Source organism: Mercenaria mercenaria, chromosome 1 (genome assembly GCF_021730395.1).
Source record: "Mercenaria mercenaria strain notata chromosome 1, MADL_Memer_1, whole genome shotgun sequence".
In the NCBI taxonomy this organism is placed as follows: domain Eukaryota; kingdom Metazoa; phylum Mollusca; class Bivalvia; order Venerida; family Veneridae; genus Mercenaria; species Mercenaria mercenaria.
Window position 1 is genome coordinate 57,528,059 of NC_069361.1, and position 13,110 is coordinate 57,541,168.

Genomic DNA, 13,110 nt, shown 5'->3' on the forward strand with positions numbered 1-13,110 from the left:
ACTTTGACCGTAGTTGCGCATCGGATGCAGTTGCTTTAATACCTTCGGCCAGTGCTGTCGGTGTCTTGTCTCGAGTAGTGACACGAAGCCGAAGGTCACATGTACAATATCTGAATGTTACAGCAACTGGTCAACTTCCCTATTCTTCAGTCTTTTTTATCACACCTCTGTAAGTTTGGGATTGGACCGGTTGGACGTTGTAAGGGTCTTATAAGACCAACACTGCCTCGCCTCGCCCCGTCTCACCCCTTGCGCCGAATTCTTTCCAAAGAAGCTTTCCTCCAGGATTATACCCCAAATTTGACTGAAAACAACTGGTGAGATAGGAGCTCACATAAGTACCCTATCCGCCACAAACTCTACAGTTTGATAACGGACGAGGGGCGGATCCGCCATATCGCAGCAAAGTACCTTGATCCAAGACTGATGGCTAAACTACGGATATTAACCACATATCACCCTACTTAAACATACATATAAGTATTTTAAGAAGGAATTTACTTATGAAAATTATTTAGATGTATTAAATCGCGGCTCTAGACTACACTTTTCGCATCTTCGTAAACGTTGTGTTAACAGAGAGATTCTCGCGCTCAAGTTTTGTTTAAACACTTTTTATATATGCGCGTTCCGTGGCAAAGCGTCCGAAAACGGTAAATGACGCAGACATTCCCGCGCATTTCATGAAAATTTAATGACGTTGATGGACAGTATAATTATTCATTTAATAGCTTTTACGTCGTTTAAGGTAGAATAGCGTTAGCGCATGTTCATTTCGTGTCATAACATCTGCAGAATCCCTCAGGATACGTTGGTACCCTTGCATCTTGCTCTCGGGCACCAACCAATCCCTCGAGATTTTGAAGATGTTATAACACGAGAATACATGCCTACAATAAATATGTAATGTCGGCGCCCTGTAAACGTCATGTTTTCGTGTAAAAATGTCGAGTTTTCGTGTTGTCGTGTTTTCGCCTCGCCAACACGAAATGGCGGGAATCAGCCACCATAACAAATAGACGATCGTGACACAAAATAAATATACAAGCGTATCATGCATACAGTATATAAATTTTCGGCTTTGTGGTTTTACCGCTTGAAACGGTCACGACATACGTTATCACCCACTAGTTGTTATCTATAGTTATATATAAAAGTTTATACATGCAAATAACATTTCTTTGTATCATAGCTCGGTGTTTTTTCTTAACAAATTTGGTGCATGTAAATCGTATACACTGAGTACAGGGTGCGGTAACTAAAAGCGTGCAGGAATTTAATACCCCGTGCTAGTTACCGCACTGTTGGATAGGAAAGTATGCCAGCGTGTCTGGAATTGTAGACAGCGAAGTGTATTTTATTGATTTTCTGCTCTCGCATTGGTTTATTTTACCTGGGCTTTACATATTTGTAAAGCAAGGATTTTAAGTACTCACTTGAACTGCTGTATATGGCAATGTGGAACGCCTACAACTACAATATATGGATGGCTATGATACAAAACAGAAAGAACATTAAAACTCTCGGGTAAACGATTTTTACTCGGGGGCTACACCTCCTTGTACAAATCGTTTACCCTCGAGTTTCAATGCTCTTTCTATTACTTAAAACCGCCGTATTTTCAGTAGAAAAAAAACATGGAAAATTTACGAATTGAGACAATAGAAATGCATACGGGAGGTGAACCATTGAGGATTGTGAAATCTGGATTACCTATGGTTCCAGGAGAAACGATTTTGGACAAGATGAGATATTTAAAAGAGAATTTAGACAGTCTGAGGAAATTGATAATCTTTGAACCGCGTGGCCACTATGACATGTTTGGCGTGTATCTTGTTGATGTTGAGGGTGCAGATATAGGATGTATTTTTATTCACAATGAAGGATATAGTACAATGTGTGGCCACGCAGTGCTCGCACTCGGGAGGTATGTCGTAGACCATGGTATTGTACGGGAACCAGTATCGCCTGAGACCAGGATCGTGATGCAGTGTCCATGTGGCCCTGTTGAAGCATTTGTCCAATACGAACACGGGAAAACGGGAAACGTTCGATTTAATAGCGTTCCTTCATTTTTGTTTCAAAAAGGTATAATTTTATCTTCTTGCAAATAATAGCCAGTGAACATTTAGGTTTAGGGGTATATAATCAGAACACAGAAATATTTGGTAAACAAACATAATATATACCAACAATCTACCTGTCCATTACGTGTTCTACTGTACTGTCCCATAACACTGGATACTTAAATATTCTCAAAAAGTTGACCCCCTTTAAAATGAATGACATTTGCAAAGAAATAATAAAAAACCAATTACTGAAGACTACGTTCAACATAGTTATGTGAAATTTCAGCAGTGGGGCACTATTGCAAATGCATCAAAATGAAGATATATAACAGTTCTTTGAAAATGGAGAGTTTTTAAAGGCGTTGAACTGTCCGGAAGTGTTGCACCTTTATGCAGTCATTTTCCCGAAATTCAATGTATAAAACAGTAACAATTATTTGTAGAGTAACATACATGTTTTATTAGATGTTCAATATTCATGTAAAACAACCCTTTCTTTCTATGATATGGTGTTGTTTGAATTTTTTCTTAGAATTTGGGGCTAACCGTTAAACTTACATTTAGCATTCATTTGCTTAGCCATGACCTTAAGGAGGTAGGTTACCTTGTTACCAGGGTAAATTCAAATTAGTTGAACCGCAGTGATTTTTTGTATTTCGTGTAATTAAATGTTTTAGCTGCTACAATCTCAGCTCCGTTTATCTCTGTCCCTTCAAGTACAGTTTTTAGCCAGGTTTGAAGTACATGACCCTCTTAGGGTATTTTATATAGAAAGAAGAAGGAAAATGCGGATATTTAACACTTTTCAGTGTATTTTGGTTTCATTGTTATCCGTAGAAGTCTGCATAATTAATAGTTTTACTAGTATGCGCATTAGCTTTCTAATAAAAGCTTAAAATGTATATGTCGCGGGGCTCGTGTTTCCATGGTAACGCATTTTCTCTCATTTTTTCAAGAATTATGTATGAAAACGGGGTTTTCGACGGCTTCAGTGCCATTCTGTTATTGACCAACATGGAATATTTGGGTAATATGATTAGCAAAATACCAAGAACTTTACATGGTACTGTGTTTTTCTTAAAGTTTAGAGTAACCATGGCAACAGAGATGTTTAAAATAGCTTATATGTTGCTTTTTATCGTAATTTCTTATAAAAAATTATATAAAATTATCTTTCTTGTTAATGTAGCTTTAAAACATCTTATTTCTAACGTTAGCAATATTTTCGTATGAATTGCAGTTAATTTAACAAATTTCACAGCTTAAAATACTTACAGCAGTGCCCGTCGTCTGACATTTTTATTGAAAAATCGTTCTGCATGCTGCTATTATTCTCATGGATATTGTTGAAATGAAAATAAAAAGCCGAAGCTGTGTTCCTTAAATAGACCAGTGTCAACGCTTTTGAATTTTACAATTAGACATAAGGTCACGGGCTTCGTTTCCATGGTAACATCAATTTAATTCAAGACACCACAATTTTATACTGAAATTTGAACAATTTTAGAGCTTAGTTTTAGTATTTAAGTAACAAATTATCAACGGAAATTGGGAAATAGGTATAACAAATCAAACCCTCCAATTTTTATTTGTAAATGACCGTAATAAGTTACCTTTCAGCCAACTATATTCCCAATCACAGCAGTTACTATCACACATTTTCTTACATTCCGCATAACATTTCAATATAATTACATAAAAGAAGCAAAATATTGATCATTTTTCAGAGCAAAAGACTAATAAAAAGTATTTCAGCAAATAATGACTGTTTAAAAATAGTTCAAATAAAGAAAAAGCACAGAATAACGTACTTTCAAAATAAAAGCCATTAATTTTGCGCGGTAACTGACACGTAACGTCATGACGTCAATGACGTCATTTTAAGGCAACAATGTTTTGAAGCGTTTCTGCGGCAATTCATTCATTATTTCTGCATTATTAAACCATTAAACATAAGATTGGAGGCAGGTTCAAGATTTATTTCCAGAAGAATGGATATACAAACACATTTAGTTTGTCGTAAACATCGTCGTAAATCGTCACGTTAGCTTCCGGTTGGACATGCGCACTTACAAATATCAAGGTAACCTACCTCCTTAACAGGTAAGGTTTTGGTGTTTAACTGTATTTTTCTGTCTCGTTATGTATCTCCTTTACATTTGCATATTAATGATATCATTCAAATAACTTTTAATACACCTGTGCGTTGTGTGACAGCTATTGCGTCAAACAATTATGTTCACTCCTTTTATGTTTATGATTTATTATTATTTAAAATACTCTCGTGGACTTAAAAACGCTTCAAAGAAAATTTGAACATATGACCGAGTATTGCAGTACAGAAGTCCTCTACCGGTGAAAAAACAATTTTACTTGACATTCAGTAGTGACCTTGACCTTTGACCGACAACCGTGGGGGTCAAGTGCGCGACATATAGTCTAATCATGGGGAACATTTCTGTATAATAATAAAAAAAAATCCTTCAATGCAATTAAAAGTGATGGAGCAGAAACAAATTTTTACAGTGACATTGACCTTTAACCGACAAGCATAGCTCATGCGTTGACACATTGTTTCAAAAATCCATCAATGCATATAAAAGTTATGGAGCAGAAACAATTTTTACTTGACCTTCAATAGTGACTTAGACCTTTGACCTACAGGCATAAGTCATGTACTTGCAAAATCTACATATTGTCCTCTATTCACATACCAAGTTTTATGAACCTAGCTTGAATACTTTTTGAGTAATTGCAGGATCCAGATTTGCGAACGGACAGACGGACGGATGGCATTCCTATAGTTCCCTCCGGTGTTCCACCGATGGGGAACTAAAAATCCGGCTCTAGAAGATTTCGTAATGTATATATTTATGAAATATGACATAATGAATAATGGTGTTAAGGTGGTAATTATTTATTCTGTGAGACGCGAAACGTGACTACTACCAGCGAAGCTCATTGTTACAATGCTTTTATTAGGTATTCGGTTGTAGCAAGAGAAAATCGAATCGTTTCCCTGGTGAAAATAAATAGATTGACAAGTTTATCCAGTGATAAAAGAGTTAAGTCGATGTCAACGTTGCAGAACGTTAACGCGGCTATTAAAGATATTCACGCAGTGGTGTCAGATCTGCAGCCATATATTGCAGCCTGAGCTATATAATTTCGGTGACTATCCTATGCCGAAATAACTGGGTGGTTTTTGAGCTTGTGTGTTTCAATACACGAATAGAAAAGAGCCTGCTTTTGATAAGAATAAAAATTGATAATGATTTTTGATTCGCCAAAAAGAAATGAAACTTTGGACAAAAATGGTTGTTCATGAGTTTGTAATTGTCTTTAACGTGTAAGAACCTTTAAAGACCCACCACAATCTATTGACCTACTGTTTTCTCCCACAAAAAGTTCATGAAAATCATTCTCAAAATACAGATATGATACAACAAGTTGTCAGGTGAGGCGGAAATCTTAGGTTTCTAACGTTGATGTTAGGTCCTTCCTTAGTAAATGTGTTATTCAGTCAATGTCTTTTCAGCATAGTTTCAAAACATAGATAAGTAACTATCTTCCTTTGTAAAAACAAAGTGTGATCTAGTTTACCTAAATACACCGATTACTGTGCATATTGCTATATCAATTCAATTAAATGTTTAGACATAAACACATTGTCTTGGTGTAGTATATGTCACTGTTGTTACTTTGTAAGTAGGTACTTGCACTGGCGCTAGACCAGGAAGAAAATGCCACTGTACATGATATACCCTACACCTACATATTGAAATGGGCTAGTACATTTTCCCGTCCACGGTCGGTTTCCATATGAAACACAAATAATCAGTAATTCTTTGGTGCGCCTTTAACGTTTTAACTGAGAATTTTGTGAATTTTATATGACACGAATCACACCAGATCCACGTGACAACGGTCACAATTCATGTATTATAAAGGAAACCACAATATTGGATCAGAATTGATTAATAACAATAAGTGAATATCAAAATATTTGCATATAAGAAGCAAGAGTGAAATAATTGACATATATGGATGAGGTGCTTAAAACTTTAAAAAAGTATTTATCTCTCATGGTACTCTCCTGTGTTACTCTGGTTATATTTGACGTGCTTGATAATGACCCTTTTTTACTTTTCATGCCATGAATATACTATCACTTTAGATTCCCTACAGTTTGTTAGCGGGTAATCACGACAAGTACTGTTAAGTACAGCCAGTCTACCTACCCGTCTACCTATCGGTTGCTTTGTTATCTTTCTGACCCATGACATTCCGCAATATAATATCGCTGCATAGCATAGTTGTAAATACATACTGACTAGTGTACAAATTAAACCCACTAGAGCTAATGCGGCTTTATATGGCAGCGTCCTGGTGCCAGTATATAGAGAGATTTAAATTTGTCTTACGTATGATTTACTATCTCCTACGTAGAACTTAGTATCTCCTACGTATAGTAGGACTTTTAAAATGTCTCCTACATAGGAGTTAGTATCTCCTTCGTAGGACGTAGTATCTCCTATGTAGGACATATTATCTCCTAAGTAGGACTAATTATCTCCTACGTAGGACTTTGTATTTCCTACGTAGGACTTTGTATTTCCTACGTAGGAGTTAGTATCTCCTACGTTGGACTTGGCATCTCCTACGTGGGACTTAGTATCTCCTATGTAGAATTTACTATCTCCTACGCAGGACATACTATCTGCTACGTAGCACTAGGTAACTCCTACGTAGGAGTTAATATCTCCTACATAAGACTTAGTATCTCCTACGTAGGACTTAGTATCTCCTACGTAGGACTTAGTATCTCCTACGTAGGACTTAGTATCTCCTAAGTAGGAGATATTAAGTACTACGTAGGAGTTAGTATCTCCTACGTAGTGCTTAGTATCTCCTGCATAGGGGTTAGTATCTCTTAGATATACTATGTCCTATGTAGGAGATAGTATGTCCTACGTAGGAGATACTAACTCCTACGTTGTATTTAATATCTCCTACGTAGGAGATACTAAGTCCTATGTTGGAGATACTAAGTCCTACGTAGGAGATACTATATCCTACGTAGGAGATACTAACTCCTACGTAGTACTTAATATCTCCTACGTAGGAAATACTAAGTCATACATAGGAGATAGTGTATCTTACGTAGGAGATACTAAGTCCTACGTAGGAGATACTAGCTTCTACGTAGGAGATACTATGTCCTACGTAGGAGATGCTAAGTCCTACGTAGGAGATACTATGTCCTACGTAGGAGATGCTAAGTCCTACGTAGGAGATACTATGTCCTACGTAGGAGATACTAAATCCTACGTAGGAGATACTAAGTCGTACGTAAGACAAATTTAAATCTCTGTGCTGGAACCAGGACGCTGCCATAGCCGGCAGAACAAAAACGTAAGAAAAGGAGGTATTTTGAATTAAACACAGCCAAAGAACCAAAAGAAAAAGGGCAATGGAAGAAGCTTTCAAGGGTGCGAAGGCCTCCACCCAGAGATAAAATCAGATATATTCCACTGACATTGTTACATTTGAATACTGATGGTTAAAAGTTAAGTTTATTTATTAACGGTTAATGCGAAAGCGATAATGTTACACGCTGATAGCCAGACGAGAAGTACATGCAGATATAGACTTACATTAGTACGCTTATCAGCGACCACTACTGTGGGAAATTATAAGTTGTAGAACTTCCTTCACAATCGACCTAAAATAAATGACGTTCTTTTATATATACATATACTAGCTCGGAAGTTGCGACAGAGCGATTTACCGTATACCTCTGAAAGAGGTAGCTCTGTTGTTTACCAGAGATTCTAATCACTATTTTCGCTGTGATTTGTAGATATAGAAGTTGATGTTCCCGGCTACGGTATTGTGACTGTAGACGTCAGTTACGGTGGTGCATTCTTTGCGTTTCTGCCAGCCGAACGGCTAGGATTTGATCTGTCCACTACACCCACTGATCAGCTACGCAATGCCGCAGGCACAGTTACAGGTAAAGTACAAACTACGTTCATGTAATTATCAAATTATTGAAAAAATTGAGTTTCTTGCCTTTTAAATTTACTGTGCCAAAACATGACTCTTAAAAAATATGTATTTATCCTGATGAAGGCGTAAGGGAAACGTTGATAAAAGATAAATATTCACGGGTTGTTGTTGAATTTTATCATCGTAAAACATGACTCTAAAACATTTAAATTCTGTTCAACATTCACCCTATCGTGACATTATAGTTAAAATAGATGAGACAGCTCAAACTTTGCACTTCAATTGTAGAGACATTGAAGGGTGTTTTGAAACTGACCCATCCTGAGAATTCGGACCTGGCTTTCCTGTATGGTACTATACTGACAGATGGAAAAGATGAATACAGCGATGCTTCACATACGTGTGTTTTTGCGGATAAAGAGGTGTGTATTAGTTGTTATAGGTCATGGAAGCACATTTAAAAAGAATATTGTTTAAGGGGAAGTAACACTGTGTCTATCGTAGAATATAGCGAATGATCAATGTTATTCGGTGTGTACATTTATAAATCACGATAAAATATGTTGACATATCAAATCCGCATGGAATCTGCAAACTTTGGTCTGGGAAAACTTGCGAGCAGATACCTCACGGACGTATACATTTCATTTGAATATATAAATGACAGTTTGATTGTGAAAAGTTTCATTAAAACTTACATTACAGAATAAATTCTGTTTGTAAAAATGTCACCAAACTTGCGATTTTCTATAGTAATATACCGCCATTCTAAAAGATTGCATGAGGTCTAAATTTTTCCAAACCAGTTTCACAAAATTTCAAGGACACGGCATCCTCTTTCTGATTTCCGAGTTCTATTTTGTTATAAGTACATTATGAACTAAATGACGTGCATATATGGTTCTTATTCTGAATCTGAAAATTAAGCAGCTAAAAGTACTGTTGTAATAAGACTTTAAATGTTGTCTTATTATTTTCCCTTAGAGTATTTCATTGCAGAGATTCTCGGATGCTGGTGTCAGCTAGGGTCAGCTAGGGTCAGTGTGTATTTCAACATGTAGCTCATTCTAGGCTACATGTACCTAGCTTGCAAAGGCTAATGTTATAATTTATGAGATAGCATTCTATATTTGGGGGATAGCTTTCAGTGTTTTGTAACTGGTATAAAAGGGGTCGTTTGCATATTTTCTGGGCTTTTTCTAGATTATTTTCTGGCTGATTGGAGGGTCTTTGAAGTGAAGGAGTCGCAGATATGTGAGAGGAAGAGAACCTATCAAATTGAAACAATTGCTGTACATACACTTTATATCATGAATTTTGTGTAGATTAAAATGTAAATAGAGTTGAACTTTGTGTCTTGTATATCTACAATTTTATTACAGTACATACGAACGGCATATAAACCCGAGAAAAAAACTTATAAATACCTGTATTGTAAAGTCACACATTTGGTTTATACATATGTTTGGTTTATCAGATTTCATTAGAAGTTTCATCATCAAAAGGCACCGGATATCAACTACATAAGCTAACCATACTTCTTTTTTGTTTTTGTTGAGTTTGACGTCACACCGATACAACTGTAGATTATAATTTTGGCGATTTTTGTTGGAGACCCCAGATGTTCTGATCACGAGTGGAAACCTGGATAGACCTGGAGAGACCCATCGATCTTCCTAAAACCAACTGGATGGCTTCCTGACTTGAAAGAATTTAATACACCCAAAGCGAGGTTTCGAACCCACGAGGTTTCCTCCGCTTCAAATGATATGCGAGCCGGAGACAACGAGCTTAACCACTCGGCCACGGAGGCCCCTTTCGCTTTAGCAGAATTAATTTCTGGATTACAGACATTTTATACATTTGAAACGTATAATAAATGTATTTTTACAGTGGCTGAAATACATCAGAATCTGGTAAAAACCTTGCAGGAAAAGTACTAAAACACAGGTTACTGTTATGCCTGTAATTCATTGTTTTCAGGTTGACAGGTCACCGTGCGGATCGGGAACTACAGCACGTATGGCACAACAGTTTCATCGTGGGTTGATCAAACTCGGTCAGAAACGTACATTCAGAGGTCCTGCCGGATCAAAGTTTGTCGCAAGGGTCGTTAAACAAGTGAAAATTGGCTCACAGGACGCGGTAATTGTTGAAGTGTCCGGCAAAGGACACTACATGGGGTCCAGCGTTTTTACACTCGAAGCGGACGACGAAATAGGGAAAGGATTTTTGTTGAAATAAAATCTGCAAATGTTCGATGCAGGCTTTGGTTTTTCCCTGCCGAACACCTAATGCTTGAAGTAAAGTTTTTCTCAATTCACCTTACAAGTTGCAATGACTACCGTGACTCCCTATCTTCTAAACTAAAATACCGGACTGTTTACAGACAACTCCCAAAATACTGCAATCCAGCTGGATTTAGAAATAACAAGCAAATTCAGTGAATTTATATCCCCGCCGAATATGTTGTTTCTGTGAATGAGGGGACTATATTTTGAAAGATATTCAATTTTTAAGCAATAACGAAAATCAAAGATAAAAGCTGCTCGGTATATATACAGGATAAGGATAACATGTGGGTATGCGAAAAAATGTGAGATTAATTGCTGTTATTAAATTTTGAGACATATCTGATATATGGTCTTTCCTTGGAACGAAATCAGCCCATTTGTATACTTCAGACATTTATGATTTTACTTTTCAAGACTGGGTTTAGGTCAATAAAAAATAAAACGATATGAAAGTATCCACAGCGTCCAATGGTTACTTTAAGATGCCGGACTATCTCATATCAAAAGGAGCGGTTTTGGGTGATTTTGGGGAGAAAATTGTCTTTATCTGTTATTTAGAAATTATTGTCAATGACGGCATACAGCGCAAGATGTTCTCCCATTTCAGAATACTCGTTGCTATTTGTTTTCAAGCAATTCTAAACACTTTTCTCAATAACTTTGGAAAACCATGCGAAAATAGCAGGTAAACAATGTAAAAGCATGATTTCCATTATGTTCTTCCACCAAAAATACATTACCATTTCCATGATATCACTGATACATTCTTGCAATATGTTTTTGTCATTAATGATGAATTAGATTTCTTGGAAGCCATTCATGATCGAACTATCTTTCTTGACTTTAGGAAAGCTTTTGATATGGTGGATCATGAAATACTGATTTATAAATTGAAACTTTACCATTTTACAGACAGAACATTGGCATTTTCTTGTCGAATTTAATTATGTGCATTGAAATAAGAACATGGATATATTTAAATCTTATTTAGCTAATCGAACACAGACTCTAGAAGTAAAGAAGCTGCATTCCAAAAGAATAACAGTACAAACCGGTGTCCCGCAAGTATCCATACTAGGACCCCTTCTTTTTCTGATATATATCAATGACATGGCGTTAATTTCAAATACTACCAGCATTGATCTATATGCCGATGACTCCACCTTACATAAATCTGCCAACAGTATTACAAAAATTCAGTCTGAACTTCAGTATAGCCTAAATAGTGTTCATAATTGGTGTAAAATAAATAACATGTCACTTCATCCTTCAAAAACAAAATGTATGGTATTGAGCACTAGAGTCAAAATAAAACATACTAAAAAACTTGAGTTAATTTTAGACGGTTCGGTCATTGAAAACGTGAAGTGTCAGAAAGTTCTAGGTGTATATATCGATGAAACTCTGTCTTGGCAATCCCACGTCAGTACCGTGGCCAATAAACTAAACTCAAAAATTGCTCTACTTAGAAGAAATGCATTTTTCTTAACAGATGAGATGAAACTATTGTATCACAATGCATATATTATGTCAACCATGGAATATTGTTGCAATGTCTGGAGACTTTGTCACAAATCGGACATTGATAAAATTACATCTTTGCAGAGATTTTTATTTTGTTCATAATGACCATTACAGTCTGCGCTCAACCGAAAACGGATCTTTCTATTGTTAAACCTAAAACGAACTACTTGAAACAAACATTTAGCTGCACACATATGGAATTCACTTCCTTCTTACATTAAACTTCATAATAATAATATAACTGCGTTCAAGCATGATTTAAAGAATTTTTTCTTGTTACAATAGTTTTTAGCAATTAATTACTTGTAAATACAAGAATTTTGTTGAACTGATGTTACTGTATTCGTTTCCAATTATAATAATATTCATATTACATGTATCTTATTATTCAAATCTGGAACTATTTATTACTAGTATTTTATGGGACAGACTCTCTTTTTTGTACATCTTAATTGTCATGTATAATCTTTGTGACGCATGGTAATTCTTTTAAAACATAGTTATTGTTATACATTTGTATTACGTTTATTTAAGACTTCGTTAATTTGAGACGTGTTTGTCGAGAAAATTTAAGTAATTCTGATATGTGTATTTTTGTATAAATGTTTAATTATAAATTGACTGTATGATTGTATGTATGTGTGAATGCATATCAGTTGAAGGCCATACTGGAAATAAATTGTATAATATCTGTATTTTACACTTAGTATGTAACCTTCAGAAAATAAAGTTATTATTATTATTATTATTATTATTATTATAACGCATGAGCTAAAAGATCAGCGACTGCAAAATGCAGTCACGTAGGAGTTTCGACTGTTCCTTCTATTATCGTTTTCATCCATTTTCAGAGGAAACAGATCTTTATTCACTTAATGTCGATCTGGGTTTGAATGTCCAATGTCGTTCTGGATTCGAATGTTCAATGCCAAATGTTTAACTTATCACCAACTTCACGCTTTAAATGTCCACTGGCGTTCTCTTGGGCCGGTGGTCTAGTGGTAACACGCTTGACTGTCAATCCAGAGGTCCGGGGTTCGAATCCCGCTCCAGACACTGGAAATTTTTGAGATGCTCTTGAGTGTATCCCACCTAACTTAGAGGCCTGTACTGGTTCTTCCCAGGAAAGACGGCTTCGCGTGTATCGGTGCTATACACCGGGCACGTTAAAGAACCAGACTGTCTGTTCGCAAAGAGCTAGGCTAAGTTAG

The 13,110-nt window shown here is 36.2% G+C and overlaps 1 protein-coding gene across 6 annotated transcripts in view; it reads left to right on the top strand.

Annotated features, from left to right (window-relative positions):
* The first annotated feature begins 1,160 nt into the window (after nt 1-1,160).
* Nucleotides 1,161-13,110, top strand: part of LOC123536542 (trans-L-3-hydroxyproline dehydratase-like) — a 42,245-nt gene continuing 30,295 nt past the window's right edge. Inside the window, exons 1-5 of one of the 6 annotated variants that reach the window (XM_045319804.2) lie at nt 1,161-1,316; nt 1,626-2,088; nt 7,933-8,085; nt 8,370-8,503; nt 10,065-10,342. In XM_045319804.2, coding sequence (XP_045175739.1) covers nt 1,638-2,088; nt 7,933-8,085; nt 8,370-8,503; nt 10,065-10,325 — 999 coding nt within the window. In that variant the 5' untranslated portion in view covers nt 1,161-1,316; nt 1,626-1,637 and the 3' untranslated portion in view covers nt 10,326-10,342. Of the gene's footprint in view, nt 2,089-7,932; nt 8,086-8,369; nt 8,504-10,064; nt 10,348-13,110 lie in introns of those variants that run through there. The other 5 variants (XM_045319814.2, XM_045319839.2, XM_045319823.2 and 2 more) reach the window with 5 other exon arrangements.